Source organism: Colletotrichum gloeosporioides (assembly GCF_011800055.1).
Source record: "Colletotrichum gloeosporioides strain Lc1 chromosome Unknown consensus_117, whole genome shotgun sequence".
Lineage (NCBI taxonomy): Eukaryota > Fungi > Ascomycota > Sordariomycetes > Glomerellales > Glomerellaceae > Colletotrichum > Colletotrichum gloeosporioides.
In genome coordinates, this window is record NW_025544762.1 from 284579 (window position 1) to 306812 (window position 22234).

The 22234-nt window shown below is 54.6% G+C and overlaps 7 protein-coding genes across 7 annotated transcripts; 3 read left to right on the forward strand and 4 right to left on the reverse strand.

Moving 5' to 3' along the window:
* Positions 1–4467: 4467 nt before the first annotated feature.
* GCG54_00009080 (uncharacterized protein) lies at positions 4468–6830 on the reverse strand (the record flags this gene model as incomplete). Its single annotated transcript, XM_045409029.1, has 2 exons — positions 4468–5444; positions 6647–6830. 2 exons carry the CDS (start codon positions 6828–6830, stop codon positions 4468–4470), a joined length of 1161 nt encoding a protein of 386 aa, XP_045256274.1.
* A 349-nt stretch (positions 6831–7179) lies between these two features.
* Positions 7180–8384, reverse strand: GCG54_00009081 (uncharacterized protein; the record flags this gene model as incomplete). Its single annotated transcript, XM_045409030.1, has 2 exons — positions 7180–7625; positions 7682–8384. The coding sequence occupies 2 exons, from the start codon at positions 8382–8384 to the stop codon at positions 7180–7182; spliced, it is 1149 nt and encodes a 382-aa protein (XP_045256275.1).
* Positions 8385–8936: 552 nt separating this feature from the next.
* On the reverse strand, positions 8937–9932 carry GCG54_00009082 (uncharacterized protein; the record flags this gene model as incomplete). Its single annotated transcript, XM_045409031.1, has 1 exon — positions 8937–9932. One exon carries the CDS (start codon positions 9930–9932, stop codon positions 8937–8939), a length of 996 nt encoding a protein of 331 aa, XP_045256276.1.
* Positions 9933–10814: 882 nt separating this feature from the next.
* Positions 10815–12359, forward strand: GCG54_00009083 (Serine O-succinyltransferase; the record flags this gene model as incomplete). The annotated part of the gene is made up of 1 exon (XM_045409032.1): positions 10815–12359. The coding sequence occupies one exon, from the start codon at positions 10815–10817 to the stop codon at positions 12357–12359; it is 1545 nt and encodes a 514-aa protein (XP_045256277.1).
* An 870-nt stretch (positions 12360–13229) lies between these two features.
* Positions 13230–14108, forward strand: GCG54_00009084 (uncharacterized protein; the record flags this gene model as incomplete). Its single annotated transcript, XM_045409033.1, has 2 exons — positions 13230–13322; positions 13383–14108. 2 exons carry the CDS (start codon positions 13230–13232, stop codon positions 14106–14108), a joined length of 819 nt encoding a protein of 272 aa, XP_045256278.1.
* Positions 14109–14189: 81 nt separating this feature from the next.
* Positions 14190–15042, reverse strand: GCG54_00009085 (ADP-ribose pyrophosphatase; the record flags this gene model as incomplete). The annotated part of the gene is made up of 3 exons (XM_045409034.1): positions 14190–14428; positions 14487–14820; positions 14902–15042. Coding segments are annotated over 3 exons (714 nt in total), but the record flags the coding sequence as incomplete, so codon positions are not given.
* Positions 15043–17059: 2017 nt separating this feature from the next.
* GCG54_00009086 (NAD-dependent protein deacetylase hst2-1) lies at positions 17060–21956 on the forward strand (the record flags this gene model as incomplete). The annotated part of the gene is made up of 7 exons (XM_045409035.1): positions 17060–17390; positions 17444–17557; positions 17611–17743; positions 17794–18229; positions 18286–18743; positions 20235–20509; positions 20587–21956. 7 exons carry the CDS (start codon positions 17060–17062, stop codon positions 21954–21956), a joined length of 3117 nt encoding a protein of 1038 aa, XP_045256280.1.
* Positions 21957–22234: the final 278 nt, after the last annotated feature.

A 22234-nucleotide genomic window follows, 5' to 3' on the forward strand; every position in this document is an offset into this window, starting at 1 on the left:
GCCAGTGCTTGTGGCAAGGTGAGGTCGCGTTTTAGTACGACTTGAAAGAATTGTCGTAGGCCTTTCCTACGCGCAATTAGGTCGATTATTACGTAATACAATCACTTGCATTTCTTTAGTTCCCTGACAAGACGTCTGCCTTTTACGTAGGCATTCTCATCTTGCCCTCAGCTCCGTGCTCAAACCTGATTTGTTGCACTTGCCGCCATTTAGCCGCCTGCGCCCCAGCATAGTCTCAGACTCAGCTGACCACTTGTCAGGACGACACCGTGTTTCCAAGATGCATTGCTCACTGCAACCTACATGACCGAATTTCTGCCACAGCCACGCTTAACAACTAGGTATGCTTAGCAACTATAAGGATTTTAATGAAATTCGAATGATCACATGCTGGAAGACTTCTGGGTACAATCTCTTTGACCAAGTAACAATCTCATCATCCTCTTTCAAGCCCAGAGTAAACTGTGCTATCGCTCGCCCTAAGGCTGAGAACCTTGAAGCACAAAAGGACTGAAGTAGGAGCCATATCGTGAACTTGCTGTTGGCTGCAACTCAAACTTTTATAGGTCCCAGCATTTCACATGTGTCTCCTTTTCGTGGGACATTATCTAGTGTCCTAGGAGGAACAGCTTAAAGTGTCAACCGGACACCATGTGCACTGTAGACGTCTACACTGACGTCTACCCAGACGGCCGGCGAAGCGAGAATCAAAAACCAGCCCTCTGTGACCGCTCTCGCAACGGCCGCCTCTGTAACAACCCAGTCGTTTACAACCATCCGCCTCGCTCCGTCGTCAATCCCACACAAAGAACTGGTTACCCTGCGCAATACCATTTAGGTGATCCCGAAAGATCAGAAGTACACCACACTATTTCGAGGGATCTCACAGCTGGCGACGGTATGCGACAGGCATCCCGGTTAGCCGAACTTGGTCAAAGGCTGGCTATTAACACAACAGATGGCAATCAAAGTCATACTGGCAGGAAAAGAAGGAGATCTGGAAATGACCAAGACCTAGATCGGTTTTCTAATCTCGCACCGCGTCGTAGGTCAGATCATCAATGGATCGGCGGGACACGCATTCTCAATGGTCCCGAGCGGAATAGGCAACCTCGTGCGTCTTATTTGCCTCCTTACTCAGGAAGTCTGCCGATAGACAAGGGATCTGGCGGTCACACAAGTGATTTTGTGGGTCCCACGCGCAGCACAAACAGTGGTGACATTCCCGGAGAGGAAACGGTCATAAGATTGTGACGACCCAAAATGACACCATACGGCCAGCTGAGATCAACGAGTAGCCTTGGATAGTAGGTAAACAACTATATGGGGGAATGGCAAGAGAATTTGATGAGACTCCTCGAGTATTGAGCCAAAGGCATACAATATGGGTCTTATCACTGGTCAGAGACAGACTATTCACATGAGACAATGATTGATTTTGTACTTTTTCCCATCCGTCTTTTCTCAAAAGTTTATCTGTTTGGTTGAGCATTCGATTTCTGATCATAGCCATGCATTTGTGAAGCCTTTGATCGTCCATAAGGACAAAAGCAAGGAACATATGATCAGGTAACACAGAACCGAGGTCGATTAAAACAGAAAGATGGAGAAGATGGTTTATGCTCGGAGTTGGACCGCAAAAGTCAAGTTTTATGTCCATTTTTCAGAACTGGGTAATCAGTTCGTGACATAAGGCTTCAATTCAACTTGCGGGCGTATGCGGTCTCGGCACAGTTCGATTGGACTATTGCCGGACCAATGAAAATCTTGTCAACCTTTGCAACCTGAACAAGAACCCAAACGCGTGGCAGGCTGTGGCTGGCTACTGGAATTCTTTGACCTCAACAACGCTAACAGAGTACATTTCGACTAGCGTGATATTTTCGCTCCTTGCGATGGCTCCCATCGAGTTGATTACGCACCCTCTTGGTGACATAGACGAAGACCAGACTAAGGTCGAACACCAGCCCGAGACCCAAGACGTTGCAGAGCGCCGGCGCATCCAACGCATGTTTCCTCAGCGAAGCTCAAGTAAGTTAGAACTCCAGATCCTACCACGTAACTTCAATTTACAGAATAAAAGCAGTAAACAGGCTTGAAGACGTTTTGGAAGATACGAGGAAGCGCGGGACTCCCAGTGCGATCACAAAATCTCGAACCATCCACTTCAACGTTTCACGCGAAGTAAAAGCCAGGTTTACCGCCAAACTAGCTGCCATGACTCATACTACAATTTTACGGGATTATACCGGGGGCGAGCGCTCTCGGCAGTCCGTCCTACTTGCCCGGTTCGGTCGGGCAACATCGAGATTTCAATCAGAGATAGAGGGTGGTCAAAGCATTAGAGTGAGCGCCTACTGGAGTGTGCCCGAGTTTGATAGGTTTCAGGATCTATTAAGGAAATTTGGCACTAACTGGTTTGCAATTACTGAAAACATGGGTTCTAAGACAAAAGGCGTTGTGTACACATTTCCCAAGTATGCTGTAGTTCATTCTATCTGATTACCATCAAGTGTCTAGTGATTGGATCGTTGCTTTTACATGTATATTCATGCAAATGAACTTTCCGCATGAAAGCTGCCGCCACCGCAGCGAAGATCTACCGTTCTCGTCAAAATATTCTATAGATGGACGTCGTTGGACAGGTGGTGCGTGAAGTAGTTTGATTAATCTAGCTACGAGCGCTGGGCGCGACTGGCTACAAAGTGGCGTGGCCGATCCCTTACGTAAAGGCGGGATTCGGGCCGGGCGTCGGCCTTCGGCCCCGGCCCGGCCGACTTCCCCGCCATCTCGCTGGTGGAGTTAACTCCAGATAATCTGATTTGCCCCCTGCTCCGGAATTTAGCCGGGCGGGCGACTGCGTCTCCGCTTATGCAGGCAGGGCTGATGGTTCATCCTTTACAACACTTCGTTTCTTATCATACAATACAGTCTCAGCTGTTCCCGCGTGCAGCATCCTGGTGAGTACCCCAGATCCAGGTTCATGCTTCATCTGAAAGATTTACTTCCAATACACAGCGCGTTGTCTGAAAGCCAGATTGCGAAAGGGCAGTCTGCGAGAAGACGAGTGCGAAAATCACGACAATGAACGACGGGGGTAAGGTCCCGAGTTGCCAAAGGTGTCATGTACCAGACGCATAACGATAGCAGATTCCCAGCTCAAGCTTGCGCTTGCTCTTGACGAGGGACCGTTCCGAGGATCCGAACGACGAACCCCGTTTCCAACTGCAGCGCAAGCAGGGTTCGATCGCCCAGCACTTTTTGAAGAACGAAAGGACTTTAGTAGGTCATACTTTGACTTGTTTTTGGACGCTACTCACCAGCGGAACAAGTATTGGAATCACGTGAAATTCATGAATCGAGAACGGGGAGAAAAGATCAGCCGCATAATACGACTTTCACACACAACAGCTCAAGGTTCCCAGTACACTCCACTATTTCCAAGGATCTGACAACTAGCGGCGACGCTCGACAAGCATCTCAACTCGCTGAGCTAGGTCATAAGCTGTCGTCTCACTGCTCCACAGATGGCTATCAGACTCAGTCTGGCAGGAAACGGAAATTGTCCGAGATCGATGGCAGTCCATATCGACCTTCGATGCCACGTGGTCACCGCAAGATTAGGTGGATTCGGCCAACTCCTCAAGATTCTTCGCTTCCCAGAAGCCCATCTTACATGGAGCGTTCGTCAACAGGCAGGAAAACGAGCGACTATTCGGTTCATCTTCCACCAGGCACAAGTAATATCAATGATATTCCTGGAGTTAGTGAAACCGTTACGCTCTGATTGTTCGACAAAATACACGGCTTGAGGCAGCCGAGCTTTGCCTTAAGTCCTCTAGTTCCCTGGTCCCTATAATCTCCCGCGAAGAATCGCCAGCTGTTGCAGGAGAGGAAGACGTGTGCTGAACAAGCCATGAGAAGGCCCACTACCAGTCCATTCGGAGAGAAAGTCAACATCAGGAGCTTTCCATGATTTGAGCCGGTAGTGGGAGTAGCATCGATTCTTTTTATCATCATAAACAAAGTGTGAAGGTAGCATAGGCATAGCACGCGGGCTCTGAGGCTCAGAAATGAAGCAAAATCATGTCTGGCTGGCCGATGTAAGTCAGCAATGAGCAGGTATGAGGTACGAAAATGCAGATCCTTGCTGAGGGCTCAATATAAAGCGAGCTACTCGCATTCCTTGCAACCTTGGCCACGAGCACATCTGCTTCGTAATCAATGAAGCCAATAATTTCGACAGGTATATGACAGAAGTTCATGAAGGACACTCGTAGGATGATCTTCTTCGAGCACGGGGCGAGCGTTAGATACAACATTGAAGATTCCACGTGTCAGCAGTTCCACTGCATCTGATAGAGGAAATTAATGCATACTATCTTTGAGACTCAACATCATCCTATCGAGTGCTAGGTCAAATATGAGGCCCCAAAGCACGGATTCTAAGGCGAAGCTCGTCGATGCTTACATATAGCATTCCTGAAGAAATGCTTTTGCACAGGCTGCTGCTGTTGCAGCAGCATAGCTTTGCCACTTCTTGTGCTTGTGACTATCAGCATAATCGCAAACTCCTTTGATGACCAAACAAGAAAAGGAGTCCCAGATCCCCGCCCCTTCCATCTCAAAGGCGATGGCTCCTGATTCATGACCAATGGCATCTCGATGATTACCAGACTTCATGACCTGATCACCACAAGCAACTTTTCCAAAGTGTATCATTGGCTGGGCCTCAGCCGGGTGGTCCAAAATGACGTTCAGTCTTGACCGACTTACCAGCATGGCGTTGTCGCAGGCAAGCTTGCCACAAGTCGAGCTACGGGCTTCTAGGCAAACCCTTGGAGCAATCGTATTTGCATCTGAGCACTTGTTGCATTCTCCAGGGCTACGATGCATATGAACGTATGTGCCGGCGAACAATTGATCTTCTTTCGCGCCAGGATAGTGCGCCCGGTTTTCCGGATCCCTCTGGATTTCTCGCAGATACTCGTACGTCCTTAATTGGAGTTTGCGGTGATTATGACGAGACTTGAGCTTGCTGAGGATCGACCTGACTTCTGGCGATGGTCTAGCAAATACGTCGTCCGCGGAGTTCTTCACCACGAATTCGTCTGGGAATCTCCTGCCAATGTCGTAACCATATAGACCCTCGCTGATAACGACATCTCCAAGAATGATCTCCTTCTTCTCTGTGCCATAGAAAGGTACCCCCCCGCAAATGCCGACCACGAGCGCAAGTTTGATATTCGGAAAGCTGGCTTGACACTTTGTGGCGACAATTGCACCGTTTGTCCTTCCCATTCCCGGCATGTGAACTAAGACGGTAAAGTATCGACCGATGATACCGAAGGTATAAGAGTTGGTGTCGCTCGAAGATCTCATCTTCTCTTGATCGAGGTCGTCATCGTCCAAGCATGTATCAAAGACCGCTTGAACAGCATCGGCTTCCAATGGTAACGCACAACATATAGCCACTCGAACGTGTTCCCGCGAATATGTTGTCTGAGATACCGCAGCAGATGCATAGTCTGGACTCGGATGAGGAACATTGAGGTTATGGACCATAGGATCTCGGTTCGAAGTCGGTTGTGGGTCAACTTGTGAGACTGCCACTGGCTTTGGTTCCTCGCTATGGGGACAGGTCCGTCAGCATAAATCGCGTCGCCTCGAAATCCAATTCCATCATTACTGACTGAGATAGTGTTGCCTTTAGGCTGCCAGAGTCCAGACTCCTGGCCGGTTTGGGAGCCTCATGAGCTTTGGGTATAGGTCTGGGAGGGTGAAAGGGAAACCGACGTCGAGACGTCCCGAAATCCATGGCTGAGATTCCCACAGATATAACGGCGCCCTTACTGACAATCTCCGCTGTTGGGCGCACAGAACCAAGCAGCAAAACGTGACAGAACACTGGGTAGGAGCAATCCCATAGGCCTTTGATGAGGCGAGACAACTCGGTTGGCCAACTTGCTGCGTCCATGCCTTCATGTAGTCGAGGTGGAAATATTGAAAGATCGAGAACAATTGTTAATTTCGACATGTTTGCGCAAATGGCTTTCAGTAAGGCTAATAGATCGCCAGCAGTCTTTGAAGCCCTAAAGGACGAGAGGGTCTCGGCAAAGAAAGCCAATCGAATCTCCGAATTAATATGGCGAAGCGCTTGAACGACCAAATATTCGAGGACTGTCTTCGGTGTCGGATCAGGAAACAGATGATCAGCATCGACTTGAGAAAGCCCTCCAATCATAGAGAGAACCGGATGATGTTTATCAAGGTGGTCTATTAGGTCCAAAGCGAAGCGACGCACTCGGCCGGATCCTCGAAATGGGATTTCGAGAAACAGGGCTGATGGGGTGTCTGAGGTGACCCAATTCTCTATGGCTTTGTTTTCCCAGATACCTTGTATATCATCATTATTACTCCGTCTGTCTACCAGCTTGAGAAATGTGGTGATTCTTTTTCGCATAAACGTAGGATCTGCGATTCGCGCCGAGGATCGTGAGAAGGCGCAGACCTTCCACAGAAGGGACTCGTTCGGTATCGGGATTGCATGCCAATCTCTACGTTCTGCTAGGCATTCTAGCAGCGGAAAATCAGCACCCAGCGATATGCTATTGGGGAACAGTTGAAGAAGTGCAAAGCGACATACCTGCGATCGAGCTCTGAAGCTCTCTGAGGGCGCGCGCATAGTGAACGCCTTGACTTTGGAGGGTGAACAGCCCCTCGATGGCTTCTCCCGAAGCGCCAGTATCGTTTCTCGTGCACTCTTGTGCCTGCCGATCCAGTTCTGACACAAGTTCCTGTAGCTGATCAGGCATCCGAGAAGCCTCCATCATGAAGCGGCCATGAAGGGGACCGGATGATGTGCACGCTTCTGGTGAATTAAAAATGGCGCAAAGAGGAAGCAGATTATCAGCCTGATCATCACTTCGCTTCGCTGAAGGCCAATGAGGGGCCATAACGGCCGATCCAATGGGGCCACGCGCCTGCCGCGTCGTACCAACAATCATCACTGAACGGGACCACCAGCAGATTTGGCAACGCGACTTGGTCGTCGCAACAAGTGAAAACCAGCATAACGATCATGTCTCATTCTTTTCGTTACCAAAACGCCGCCCGAACTAACAGATATTAACGAATTGTTTTCAGGGAAAGACACCGTCCAAGCGAAGCGAAAGAAGCTCAAATCGCCCAGTAAATCTCCACCTTAGCGCTCTCGACATTATTGCGCCAACCACCGAACCGAGCCTTGCCCCAGACCGTGACAACATCGCCCAGCTTCAAGCTGCGGACAAAGTTGCCCGTGCCTGTACCCTTTCCGCGACCAATTTCCGCTAGGCGATCGCCCTCAGGCGATTCAGGGTGGATATCGTCCGTCCATGACCAGGTCACCTCGTGGTCCACGAATTCCCTATGTGCCGTCTTATTGGCCTGGATCTTGAGGTTGTCGAGGGCGTGGACGTGGTGGTGATAGGCCGTCATCGAAGAGGTGGAAACAACGGGGGGATACACGGACTGAAGACCGCAGGTACAGAAGTTCGAAGTTCTACTACCATGCGTAATACTGTTCTCCGACGACTCGGGCTCGGGGGGTGGGCTCGGTGATGATCGTTTGCAAGAACCGTCGCCTGTTCCAAAATGTGTTAGTGGGACGTTATCTTCGTCGATATCAAGAGCAACTTACACTTGCGCTCCTCGTCAAACTTCTCCAATCCCGCCTCAAACCAAGTCCACGATCCCCCATACGTGCCCTTGTCTTCGTGGCTGCCGCCCCAACCTTGGTCCTTGCTGCGTAGCTTGAACACAATCTTTCGAACCGGGTTGGTCAGCGCGGGAGGCTGCGTCATGGACCCTTCGAAGTACTCCCTCGGAGCTTCGCGCGTCGGCAGGGTCGGACTCGATTTCGGCTCCATGAGGGTCAAGTTCTGCAGGGGCCCTTCCACGGCCGAGCCGTCAACATCCTTGGGCGGGAGCGGGGCCGTCTTGAACGCCTCTCCGACCTTGCGGTAGTCGGTGAATCCAATTGGGGGACATCTCAGGAGAAGCTTGTTCTCGCCATCGGGGTCTCCGCCGATAATGCCGGCGCCGCCGCGGGGGACATTGACTTGCCATGTCATGGAGGCCTCGGAGTGCGGCCAGTACTCGGCTTGGTCGAAGATGAGGTCAAGAAGCTCGGGCGGGAACTTGGCGGCCTTCTCCAGCATGACTCTAACGACGAGAACATCGGCCAATGTGGGTTTGTATTCGCCGGGAACTTGTTGGGTTGATGATTGGCCCTCGGGCCCATTGTTGTCGGGGAACGCCATAGCTCTAGCGAGGAACGCACCTGCTGCAACTGTCGCGAGAGGTCTGGCGTATTGTTGTAAAGTCGAGAAGAAGTTCGACATGGGTACGTATGTCACTAGAGGTGCTTTTGAGGAGCGGATGGAGGGGTAGTGAATGTCGGTAACGGTCTCGAGTAGCGTACGCGTCGGTTGACGTGTGACGGAGGCGACGTCAGTTCATCACTGTGCTGGCCACATTCAGGGTCGATGGGAGGCCGCTAGAGCACTGGTGCCACTAGCTAAACGGGAAGGTTAAATTGACGTCAGTGCGGCGTGGGGCCTGCGACGTGGACTTACCAGACGACGTCATCGTCCGGCGCTGCTATTCAGCCGTCGGAGGCGGTTGTCAACTTCTTCTCTTCCTCATAGTTGTTAGTTTATAGCACGCATCTTAGATGTGCGCCTTTACCTCCTGCAGACATGATGGCCTCCCGCTCCTGTTGAAATTACCGACTCATTCAGCTATCCATGGAGAAAAATGATCGCACTGGTTCTCGGATTAAATGTCTTTTGTGTTCCGCAGGTCTAAAACAAATCTACACCTAATTCCTGTCAACTCCAAACGGGCCGAAGTTAAAACCAAAAGCCTGGTTGTCACCATTTTGAAGGAAACTGTCAAAGTCGAAGTTGAGGTCGCTGTCCCTGACCAAGTAAGTGGTCTACAAACGAAAGCGGATCAAAATCAGCCATGCCTTTGGGACTGTTCATGGCGAATGGTCTGTTCTTTGAGGAATCTGAGGGCAGGGGAGGGACCTGGGATCTAGGAGGGATTGAAGGAGCCGTAGGACGCCCGTCGGAAATAGTGGCAACCGTCGCATTGCTCAGCTGTGGCTCCTGTCTGATATACCTTCGTGCTTGACCGAAATCACTCATCAAGCGGGCTGACCTTTCAGACTCGCTGGCTGTGTTGTCTTTTGAGATGGTGCGGGGAACTTTGAAGCAGGGTACAGGATGTGTCAGGGGTAAGAGGGAAATCTGCGGGTATGTCGGGCGACGGGATGAAGGAATCGACGATTGAGAATGGCTGGTGTTTGGTTGTTTGGTCTTCCGCTTCCGCATCGTGATCCGATCGGGGGCTAGCCAAGTCAGAGGCTTCACGTTGTCGTACCCGGGGCACACAATGCCTTGAAGCCTACACTGAGGGCATACGGGACGGGCCGAGTCGCATACTACGCGCCGGCGCTGACATTCCCAGCAAGCCTGTTTTACTTTGCTATTGCTGCTCTCGGCGCGTTCGGCGACGGGTGCTGCGGTGGCAACATCGGGCGGTTTCGGAATTGGTGCCGTCGTAGTGACTATTCTTCCCAACGACGAACGGTCTGGTCGCCATACTCTGCAATCTTGGATATGTGCCAGGTGCTTGTCAGAAATGCCATGTTTCTTGCCGCAGATGCACAAGAAAGGACCTTTATCATGCTTCACCTTACAGGTCCTTAGATGCCGAATGTAATTGTCCTTGCGTGTGAATGATTTACGAAACGTAAACGAGTAATTACTGCTGCTATGGGCCGCTCGTATATGCCGTAGCAAATCTTTAGCACAACTTCGTGTAGTGCCGCAGAATTCGCATGAAACAGAGCGAATGGAGTTGTTCGCCTGGTTGGGTGCCATCGAATTGTTGGACGGGAACAAGGCAGTACCGCTTTTGGCACGATTCTTAGATGAACCACCGACGTGTTTGTTTCTCGACTCGATCCAACTCCCTTGATGGCTTTTCCGCTCGAAGGAAAGCATCAGATCTGTGTAAATGACGCTGCTTATTGTGTTAACCTCCGGTCGGGAGAGAGTGAGTATCCGCCTTCAGATCTGTTGCCCAGCTTATGTCAACGTTTCGACGACTCGCATACGGCGATCACGGATCGGCACGACAAGTCGACACTGGTTTATAGTAATGATGTCAAAGGGCTCCAGGGTTGTTATTTCAAAGTGTCACTGAAGAGTTCGAATTGTGAGCCGTCGGATAGCTGCTGAGACGTGGAGGGGACAGGAAGACAGGTAAGCATAAAAAAACCAAAAAAAACCCCGAAGGGTAAAAAATGGCAATGTTTCTGCCTGGCAATGAGCTCAGCCAATGAAACGTCGTCTGGATTGTACGCCCTGATTTCAGATAATCTTGCTCGGGGCAGCACCATCAGAGGATAGGTCTTCGTAGGCGAAACGCTATAAGGTAAAGATTCAGGTGGTATATTTAGTATCCTTATCGATGGGCTAAAAAGTCTTATTAATTAGGGGTTCTCTAAGTTTATGAAGGGGGCAAATGGCTCAGTGAATGAAGAATGTCGCGACTGATGTCATGAAATGAACCTCCATTGCACCACTTATCGCTTATCGTCACGTGAGATTGCACCATCGTTGTCGCCGACAATGGAGCTCTACTTCCAGCTGACAAACCCGGCCGCAAGAAACACCAAGGACGGTGGCTATATCTTTGCCAAGGGCCCATGATCCCCTCTCACGCCCCTCCATAGCTTCAATCCCGTCACAATTGTCGCTATGAAGTGCCAAAGACTCGCCTCAGCGGCCCTGCGCCAGGCTTGCGCCCCAATTCCCCGCACCAGCACCCCCGCCGCGATTCGGAGCTCTGCCGCAGCTCTCAGCACCCAACAACCCACGCGCCGTTTCCACTCCAAGCCGGCGCGCAAAGCGTCCAACAGCCCCGGCGATGCCTCGAACCCGGCGATGGCGTTCCCGTGCCTCGACGCCCTTGAGAACCGGTCCGCGACATTAGAAGCGAAGTTCGAGTCGAGCAACGAGCCCTCGTACACGGCCGGCGCAACGGAGACGTACCACTGCGAAGAGCCCCTCCTCCTCGACTGGGGCGGCGTCCTGCCCGAGTTCGATATCGCGTACGAGTCGTGGGGTAAAATGAATGCGGACAAGTCGAACGTAATCCTCCTCCACACCGGCCTGTCTGCGTCGTCGCATGCGCATTCTACGGAGAGTAACCCGAAGCCTGGCTGGTGGGAGAAGTTCATCGGCCCGGGCCTTGCGCTAGACACGGATAAATACCACGTAATCTGCACAAACGTAATCGGAGGATGCTATGGCTCGACAGGGCCCAGTAGTATCGATCCCGCGGACGGCCAGCGATATGCGACACGGTTCCCGATCTTGACAATGGAGGACATGGTGCGCGCGCAGTTCAGGTTGCTGGATGGCCTCGGCGTAGAGAAGCTGTATGCCAGCGTTGGCTCCAGTATGGGTGGAATGCAGTCGCTTGCTGCCGGCACGCTGTTCCCTAACCGCGTGGGCAGGATTGTGTCCATTAGCGGTTGCGCGAGGAGTCACCCGTACAGCATCGCGATGCGCCACACACAGCGTCAGGTATTGATGATGGACCCGAACTGGAACCGAGGCTTTTACTACGGCAGGGTGCCGCCCCACGCTGGTATGAAGCTTGCGCGAGAGATCGCGACTGTTACATATCGCTCGGGACCTGAGTGGGAGCAGCGCTTCGGAAGGAGGAGGGCGGATCCCAGCAAGCCGCCGGCATTGTGCCCAGACTTCTTGATCGAGACGTATCTCGACCATGCTGGAGAGAAGTTCTGCCTCACCTACGACCCTAACAGCTTGCTCTACGTCAGCAAGGCTATGGATCTTTTCGACCTCGGACGGGAGAACCAGGTGGCTGCCAGCGCGAGGAGAGCGGAGCGTGAGAAGCTGCTGCAGTCTGGTGTCGAGCCCACGAGGAATGATGCTGCCTGCAGTCTGACGCTTCCCGAGAAGCCTTACGAGGAGCAACCGGAGTCGAACGCTGGCGCATCAGATCAGCCCGTCGAGGTGTCGTCGAGACCTCCCGAGGACCTGATCGCCGGACTCTCCCCGCTGAGAGACACCCCAGCCCTCGTCATTGGCGTTGCCAGCGACATCCTCTTCCCGGCGTGGCAGCAGAGGGAAGTCGCGCAGGCCCTCAAGCTGGCGGGCAACCGAAATGTGGCACACATCGAGCTGAGCGAGGAGATGAGCTTCTTCGGCCATGACACATTCCTCTTGGACCTCAAGAATATTGGCGGGAACCTGAAGAACTTCCTGGGTTGATTGGGTGGATCCTCACCTCTGGCGACAACAAGACTCGCGCACACCTTGGAGTTGTCCGCACCTCTCCGGCCATCCGTCAACCCTTTCATCCCATCCGACCCGCAGAAGGCTTTATCTAGGAGTGAATCACTCTCATCCGCAACCCCAGAGACTAGCACGCAGTCGACGACGGGCGTGGGTGGCCGAACACGTACCCTCGGCGCAAAAACAGCTCGGCTGTTTTTCATAGGAATCCAGCTGGGGGCCCCCAGTTCGATTCCGAACTTTTTTGTCCTTTTTGCAATTTTACTTTTTACAAAAATGATCTGTGAGGTTCATATTATCACTGGGAATAGTTTTAAAGCCGATTACGGGTAGTTGTGGTGTGTGGGAAAGGATTCTTCTACTTTTGTCGCATTAGCATCGCGAGTGTGGGAAGGGAGTTGAGGGAGGGTGAGGGGCGGTTCGCATTTGCATAGCATAAACAGCATTAGGCAGGCAGGAAAAGCACAACTGATAAATGAAAAATTCTACGAAACGCAATGCACACATATCAATCAATCAATCTGTTTTACGGTTTCTACCTCAGCGAACTGTCATCCTATACTTTTTATATTTTTATCGTACCTTCCTTTCTCTGGCGCAACGCCATCGGCACACAGACCCCACTAACCCAACACCTCAGGTCTGACGTCAGCCTTTCATTCACTTACACTTACATTAGGCTACACCTGTGCAACTCAAGAAGGTCAATCGCGAGGCAGAATGAGAACAATCGCGCCTGCTTTGAGACGTTTCGCATATAACTTCAGTCCCTCATCCAGAAACATTCTGCGACCAGCCACATTTTCTCAACGCGTCACCCAAGTGAATTCCCGTTTCGTCAGAACAATGTCGACAATCACCCTCAAAGATCACGGCATCCAGGTAAAGCTGCCAGAAGGCCTCTCCGAATCCCAGCTTCTCTCCTTCCGCCCTTTCAACGTGAGTTCATCCTAACTCCTCAATTCGTCTATCAATGGAAGGTTCTAACAAACACCGCAGAACTGGCTCTCCCGCCTCACAACTTCCCTCACCCTCCAATCCAAAACCGCCACCCACCCCTTCCACGCCGACCCCTACGCCCTGCGCAGCATCACCGTGCAAACTTACGACATCTTCGGCTCCTCGCGCATCGGCTTCCTCAAGCTTACCGCCGACGTCTCCAACGCCGCCGGCGAGACCCTCCCCGCAAGCGTCTTCCTGCGCGGGCCCAGCGTCGCGATGCTGCTTATGCTGGTCCCCGATGACGCCCCGGAAGAGCGCTACGTCGTGCTGACGGTGCAGCCGCGCGTGCCGGCAGGCAGCCTGTCGTTCGTGGAGCTGCCGGCGGGCATGGTCGATGACAGCGGCAGCTTTGCCGGCGCGGCGGCGAAGGAGTTGCAGGAGGAGTGCGGGATTGAGATTCACGAGAACGAGTTGACGTGCTTGAGCGAGCTTGCAGGCGCGGGGAGAGCGACGGAGGGCGAGGAGGAGGGGTTGGCGAAGGCGATGTTCCCGTCGGCGGGCGGGTGTGATGAGTTTATTACGATTTATAGTCATGAGAGGCGGGTGTCGAGGGGTCAGTTGAAAGAGTGGAGCGGGAAGTTGACGGGGTTGAGAGAGGACGGGGAGAAGATTACGTTGAAGATTGTGCCGATGGGGGAGCTTTGGAGGGAGGGGGCGAGGGATGCGAAGTGTCTTGCTGCGGTGGCGCTGTGGGAGGGGTTGAGGAGGGAAGGCAAGGTGTGAGGAGGTTCGTTTCGTGGGTCTCAACTAGGTCACGGTATCATCACAAGAAGCATCATAGACAGTGGAAAGAAGGGAGGGCGTTTATAGCTTGAATTTCTTGGCTAGCTCGATGCCCTCTGCGATGGTTCCCACGCGGGCGTCGATGGCATAGCCTTCCTTCTCCAGGCGAACGCATTCAGACCAGAAGTCGGTTAGGGGCACGGTGAAAACCTCGATAAACTCGCTCTCCTCGAGCTGCGGCACGGGGTTCTGGTTCTCGGGGAGGGAGGTGTCGATCGTGACGTGGATCATGCGGAGGTTCGTGTTGCAGAAGCCGGGGTCTGGAGCACTCGTAATCAGCATCGAGACGCACACACTAGACAATAGAAAGCAGCATACCGTTGAACATAATGGGCGTCGTCTCCGACGCAACACCAACATATCCCGTCTCCTCCTTGAGCTCCCTCACGGCCGCCTGCTCGGCGGTCTCGCCCTCGTCGACAAGCCCCGCGGGGACCTCGATGCAGATCTGGTCGATGGGCGGGCGGTACTGCTTCTGCAGGATGATCTCGGGGCCGGAGGGATTCTCGAGGATGGCGACGATGCCGACGCCGTCGATGTCGCCGGACTTGGGGCGGGTGCGGCGCTCGGCGGACTCCCAGGTGCGCGGGGTGCCGTTCTGGTCGGTGTAGTTGATCTTGGAGAGCTTGATCCAGCGGGCTTCTGCGTCAGGCTGTGGTTTGGGGTTTGGTTAGCTGTCGACCGCCAGATGCGGGGAGCATGAGAGGAATTGTCCGAGGGATATATGACGTACCAGAGGCCCCGTGGCGGTCACCTTGGCTTTGCCGGACATGCTGGGCGATATCGGGTTCGGTATCGTGTCTCGCGGTGTTGGAGGGTAACGTGAGTAGGTACGGAGTCGGAAACGGAGCTTTGGCGGGGTAGCTTGGCTTCGCTGGAATTGGCGGGGACGACCCCGCGGTTAACAGGCTGAGTCAGCCATTCTTAGTGCCGACACAAGCTCGTTGGGAGGAAACTTTGGGGGATGCCTTCAGAAGGGAAGGTCTGAATATGATTTTACACTTTATGCTTCTTATCGCGGACGCTGGCAGAAAGTAACGTCTACAGACTATCTCCTTTTCTTACTTAGGGGCATCTTGCAGTCTGATGTATGTTGGGTTGACTTTCCTTTCTTAGTAGATTTTCTACTTTGAGGAAGCTGTGCCGTTCAACGACATCTGGCGACACAGAGGCTGCGATAATGCAGGTTGGATGGTGATGGGTGGTCGGCGCAGATTGCGCGCGCCCTGTCAATGTGTGGCAGGCAGGTTGCCGACGGCACTGAACCCCCTCCTCGTCCAACCTCTCCCAGACCCGCCGGCGACCTGATACCGCCAACTCCCACCTGCCAAGGATCTCGAAATTCCACCGGCTGTACGGCCCTCATCGGAGCGGATCGACACCAGAACCCCACGACGAACAACACACACCGGTCGGCAATCGAGTCAGTGACCTTTATCAACGACGTCGCTATTTCTCCGAGGATCTGTATGTGCAATCACTCGAAATCCCCACCCGCGCATACACAAGCTTGAAGCAGCTCGGTCCGAGATTATTCTGGGTGGGTTGTGTTATTTACGACATCGCATTAGATTGCACCGCTGCCGCGTCAGTCGGGCTTAAGCTTTGGGGCTTTTTCGTCTCAAGGCTGACGACGTGGAAGGGATCCCTGGCAGACTCGGCTGCCCGCCGGCAAAAAGAGACGGACAACAGTCATGCTGGGCGCTGGAAGGGAGGGCACTGGCTGCGCCGTACAGTACTGTCAGTGGCAGATCACACCACGCTGCCGATCGCTGCTGGCCCTCCTCCGTACGTCTGATAGTTGGGACGATGGGACGAACTTGACCTTCAGGCGGCATGGACATGACAGCCGGCCAGCACACCCACAGCGCTCAGCCGGAGCCTTCCAGAATGGGGCCATTCAGGCTTCTGCAGGAACAGAGTTCCGAGGTGCAAGAATGAAGAGGAGATGGTGCGACGCGCCGAGTCACGAGGGCCAGAAGAAACGAGAAAAAAGTTGGCCATCTTGGATGTTTTGTCCGTCGGTTCGCGACCTGCTGGCGATGCATCTGAGTCGGTGGTACGACGGGCGATGACGAGGAGCCTTGGTTGCGGCGGGTGTGCTACTGTGCCACGGCGTTGGCCGTTGATTGGGGCGAAGCAACCTGCGATGCGGTCGACGTGGGCGCGTACCAGCTGCCCGGGACCTTTTTGCTCTCTCGCTGACAACTCCGACCCAAAACCGCGACGGCCCATCGCTGCGGTTGGGAGATGCAGGGAGCACCGCTACCTCTCCCGCCAGCAGGCCAACGACGACATCGGGATCCGCTATCAGCAGCACTCGCGATTGCGCGCGGCCCTCTAGATTTCGCAAGAGCAGCGGCAACAGCACATCGGAGATGCTGGGCTGACTCGCAATCGCTGGCTGCCCGGCCACAGGGGAGGAGCCTTTCCCTCGCGGCAGGGGTGTGCCGGCCGCGAAATGGTCTTGACATCCTGTTGGACCCCTAACGGCCGGGGTCTGTGTCTGCTGCATCCGCAGCGCAAGCGACAATCGCAAACGGCTCTGGTGCTGTTGGTTGGGTCCCTTATTTTAATGAGCTTCCTCTCTGGGACGCAGGAATCGCCACGCCTGCTGCTGTGCCGTTTCTCTCACTCCCTCTCACATACGTGGTGCAGTCCTAGGCTGTGTTGGAACTTTTGGCGACAAGCGGTTTGCATTACTGCTTTAGGAAGCGTCTCACCACCATATCCGACTCTCCATCCTGCTTCTCTAATTATTTCGACTTCGTTTGGTATAATAATTATTGGTGTTGGTTTCCCTCCGCTGGGCTGGCTTTTCGGCATTTGAGCTGCTTGTTCTTGGCCCACTTCGTCTTTGCGAGCAGAAAACTACAGAAACAGGTGCAAACATGACGAACAAAACCCTCGATCGCGATGTGGAGCGCCGGCCAGAGGAGGAGACGCCGCTGCTGGCGCACGACCTCCCCGCGACGGTCGCGCCCAGCCGCGCATACCAGTTCAAGGTCATTGCGATTTCCATGATCTTCATCGTGATTGTTGAGGTCGGCGCGCTGTTGCAGGTCCCGCCGACGTACCAGATTATGGAGCAGATTATCTGCGAGAAGCGCTTTCCCGGCCACATCGCGACGGACGCGGCGGACGATGTGTGCAAGGGGCCCGAGGTCGCGGGCGAGCTGGCCATGGTGAAGGGCTGGCTGAACTCGTTTGATTGTATCCCGCGTGAGTTGTCCTGTGCTGCATGTGTGAAGAAGACGGCCTCTGACGTGGTCCAGCCCTCATTACGTCCATCCCGTACGGCATCATTGCGGATAAGTACGGCCGTCGACCAGTCTTGACGTTGGCCATGTTTGGTCTGTGCTTGGAGTTTATGTGGATGCTGCAGCCGCGTGAGTGCATTATCCGCGACGCTTCGTTTGCTTCGTTTGCTAAAGCGAGACAGTGCTGTGGCCCAACGTGCTGCCTCTCTGGACGGTCTGGTTCGGCGCAGTCTTCCAATTCATCGGTGGCGGCGCTGCCATCGTCCAGGCCATGGTGTGGACCATGATTTCTGACGTTGTCCCAATCTCCAACTTGTAAGTGCCACAAACGTGTGTTGATTTACAGCCATCTAACAACCCGCCAGGACATCCGTGTACTACAAGGTCGGCACGATAGCCCTGACAGGCGAGCTCGTCGTCGCCCCAATCAGCGCCGCCCTGCTAACCAAGTCCCCCTGGCTCCCGCTGTGTCTTGGCCAGGCCCTGCTCACGTTTGGCGCCTGCCTGCCACCCTTCATCCCGGAGACGTCCGAGTTCCGGCGGGCTGCCGATGTGGAGGTCGAGCAAACGCTCCACCGGGCGGAGGAGGCGGACGGCGCCGAGAGCACCAAGCGCACGCTGCGGGAGCAGATTGTCTACTCGATGAAGAATGACATGAACCACGTCTACAACTTCCTCATCAAGTCTAAGCGAATCCTCCCGCTGGTGTTGGGCTTCAACCTCACGGTGATTATCAAGTACATCAAGGTCGAAATCACGTCGCAGTACGTGCACAACCTGTTTGGATGGTCCTGGGCAAAGGTAGGCAGAACCCACCCCCTCCGAAATCCATCCCGGTCACTAACGGCAACACACAGGCAACCCTGCTCGGCACCGTATCTACAATCACAAACATGACCATGCTCCTCGCCGTGCTGCCCTTCCTCAGCTGGTACATCACCAAGCGCACGGCGCTGCACCCGCTCATCCGCGACCTCTGGCTCGTGCGCATGACGGGCGTCTTCCTCAGCCTGGGCTGCTTCATGGTCGCGGTCGCCTACAAGCCGTGGTTCCTCATCGCGGCGCTCGTCATCTTCAGCATGGGCGCTACGTACACCAACATCTGCCGCGCGGTGCTCAACGCTGTCGTCGAGCCGCACACTATCGGCACGCTCAACACGGCCATCAGCTGGGTCGAGCAGCTCAGCACGCTGGTGTCGGCGCCGGTGATCTCGGCGCTGCTGAGGGCGGGGACAAGGATTGGCGGCGCGTGGGTCGGGTTGCCGTATATGGCGGCGACGGTGATGGCTGTGTGCGGAACGGTGCTGGTGTTTGGGTACCATTTGCCGGGGGATAAACTGCTTTGAGAGGTTTGGCTTGGGTTTGGTTTAATGCATGGCCTGGCGCGGTAATTAGACTACAGATGCAGAATCTAGATGTTTTGTTTTGTGATAAGTGGAGATGTTGCGGGTGCTGGCTGCTTGGTCTAAGACGGCTATCCGTCGGTGAGGGCGACACCCCATGATACTTTTATTTTTGTGTGCTTGATTGATGGAGTCATCCCGTGAAGCGCAAATGCGTCCAACACACGGACCATGAGAAATCAGATCGTCTTCGTATTTTCCATGCAAATACCCGCGATGAGGCGGTTGTCCCCGGCCCCTGACAAGCCAGAAGATGACCGAAGGAGAGAGAGCCATCTGCCTCATGTGTAAAACCCCCATCGAACAGTTGACCCTGACTTTCTCCTTCTCTCATCTTTCTCTCTTCGTGCGCCATGTGCGGCCATTTAGTTGTTGATCGTCTGCCTACTCTTCTCCTCCTCTCCTCCCTCCGTTAAACACGCTGCTGATGGCAGTATCTGGTCAGATTCCCTCTTCGTCTTCTGTGATGGACGCTTGCTAACTCCTTTCCCCAGCCCATCAACCAAATCGCAAGACGGCTAGAACAGAGAAACTCTTCCCATCTTCCCTCTCACCCCTGTTCCGTTCTGGGGTGACCATTTGATCCCCTTCTTCGTTCTTTGCAACGCGCTGCTAATGACAGCATTCGGTCAGTTCATCTCTTGCCCGTACCCCGCGGCTAGCAATTGCTGACTCCTTTCCTCAGCAAGTTTCTCCTCTCCTCTCCGCCACTCGCTCTCCCTTCTTCTCTTATCGGCAACCGCTGGGTTGCGACCGTCCGACACTCTACCGGTCTTCCATTGTAGGAAGCTGTCGACAGCAGTCACTGGTCAGATCCTCTCTTGTCCGTACTCCGTGATGGGCCCTCGCCGACGCCTTTCCTCAGCTCTTCAGTCACATCGTCCGAAGACGTGGCTTCATTTCTTCTTCATCATTCATCCGCGGTCCCTCGGTGTTGGGCATCTCCTTCTGTCCTTGCCCTGACGACAGAAGTTGTTGGTCAGATCCTCTCTACCATCCCCGTGCTGATCACTCACTGACCTCTTCTTAGGTCATCCATCCTTCACGTCGCCCCCAACTCGACTGCTTATTCCCGCTCACGCCCGTTGGTCCGTCCGCGCAACTAGCGATAAGGGTCACCGTGCGATAAGAGCTCCAGGATGGCGGGGGTGGGGTTGCCGCATGATGTAACACCGAAACGAGCCATCGGACTTTTTTGAGCGATGAGCCACCCGGCGAGGCAGCCACCACCGTCCCGAACCGCTTCTTACCATCATCAACATCGACATACATCTGTTGCCTCTCATCCTCGCAGGCACCAACACCCGCCAACCACTCTAGAAGTCGGCGACAACGTTTCTCAATCACGGCTGACCATCGATACCAACACCAATCCACACTGCGACCAGCCCCCACGCCTGCAGACTTTTTTGGTGTTCTTTTCTACCCCCCACTACCACCCCGCCAATCTCGCCCACCATAGGCCGCCGACGCCGCGACAAACTCCCCAAGGGCCGGCCCAACTCGCATCGGCCGCGCAACAAGATGGGCAATGAAGAGTCCACCATGCTGGACGACAGCGTCCACCCCAAGACCCTCGAGTCGAGGTCTCTGGGCGCCATTGCCGACTACATCAAGTCCGGCGAGGTGAAGCGCATCGCCGTCATGACCGGCGCGGGCATCTCGACCGCCGCAGGCAGTATGTCTCTCCCACTCCCCCTCCTTGCGCCAACACACTCTCGCTCTTCAAACACAGCTGACACTCCACCCCTCCAGTCCCCGACTTCAGATCTCCTGGCACCGGCCTCTACGCCAACCTCGCTCGCCTCAACCTCCCCTACGCCGAAGCCGTCTTCGACATCAGCTACTTCCGCAAGCACCCCGAACCCTTCTACTACCTCGCCAAGGAGCTCTACCCGGGCAAGTTCTTCCCGACCGTCTCGCACGTCTTCATCGCCCTCCTCGCCAAGAAGGGCCTCCTCCAGATGAACTTCACCCAGAACATCGACTGCCTCGAGCGCCGCGCCGGCGTCCCAGACGACAAGATCATCGAGGCCCACGGCTCCTTCGCCACCCAGCGCTGCATCGAGTGCGCCACACCCTTCCCCGACGACAAGATGCTCCAGCACGTCCAGGCTGAGATCGTGCCCCGCTGCGGTACCTGCGACGGCCTCGTTAAGCCCGACATTGTCTTCTTCGGCGAGGCCCTCCCCGAGGCCTTCCGCAACAACACACACCTCCCCGCCATGGCTGACCTCATCGTCGTCATGGGCACTAGCTTGTCTGTCTACCCCTTCGCCGGGCTTGCTGAGGCGTCGCGGTCGGGTGTGCCGAGGCTGCTGCTCAACAGGGAGCGCGTGGGCCAGATGGGTCGTCGCGCGGATGATGTCGTCGAGCTGGGCACGTGTGATGCTGGCGTGCGCAAGCTTGCTTCTCTGCTTGGCTGGCGCGATGAGCTCGAGGACATGTGGCGCGGCATCGTCGGCGAGAAGGAGGCCGAGAGGCAGCTTGCATCTGCTGCTGCCGACGGTGACGAGGACCTCGAGGAGGAGATCCGCAAGGTCACTGAGAACGTCGGCTCCGCGCTCAAGCTCGATGATGACAAGGAGGAGCCTGAGGTCGTCGGCGCTTCCTTGCGGCAGGACGGTGGCAGCGACACGGAGGATGCGCAGCAGAGCATCCCCAAGGGTACCGTCTCGCGGGTCACCAAGGCGCTCGAGGCGGAGGTCGGCACCGACATCAAGGACGACCGCGGCCGGGAGGGGCACACCGTGTCCGGCTCCGAGGGTGCGCCGCAGGAGGCTACTGACTTCCGCGCCGAGGCGAAGAAGAAGATCCAGCTCGCCGCGCAAGGCGCCGCGACACCCCTCGACGAGGTCGCCGTCGTGTTTGACCCCAATGCGCCCGTTGCCGCCAAGAAGGATACCGCCGCGGATGAGGCACTCGTCTCCGGCCCAGCGCGCTACGAGCCTACGACACCTTCAGAGCCGGCGACCACGTCCGAGTCCACACCCGCTGACACCCCTTCCACATCTTCCAAGGATACGCAGGACGTCCCCACAACAACAGACAAGACGGTGGAGGCAGCGCCGCCAAAGGCTTTAGAGGCGGATGAGAAGAAGACGCCGGATGATGCCAAGCTATGACCTCTTTACCAATTCCATCATCCCAACCTTTCTTGATCCTAGCAATCCATTTGCGCAAAAGTACACACATCCACATACATACTTTGATGGCAGTAGTCAGTCCTTGTCACTATACCTATACCCAACATCCCTTGATATCATCTTTACATTACTTCGTCCATTCGGATATGCACCTTGTGTCTGTATCACCCACATGACGTCTGATGCCAACTTATTTACGTATCTTTTCAACCCCGGGCCCAGGGCCCTGTGATGTCGAGTCGCAGCACGTACCTGTT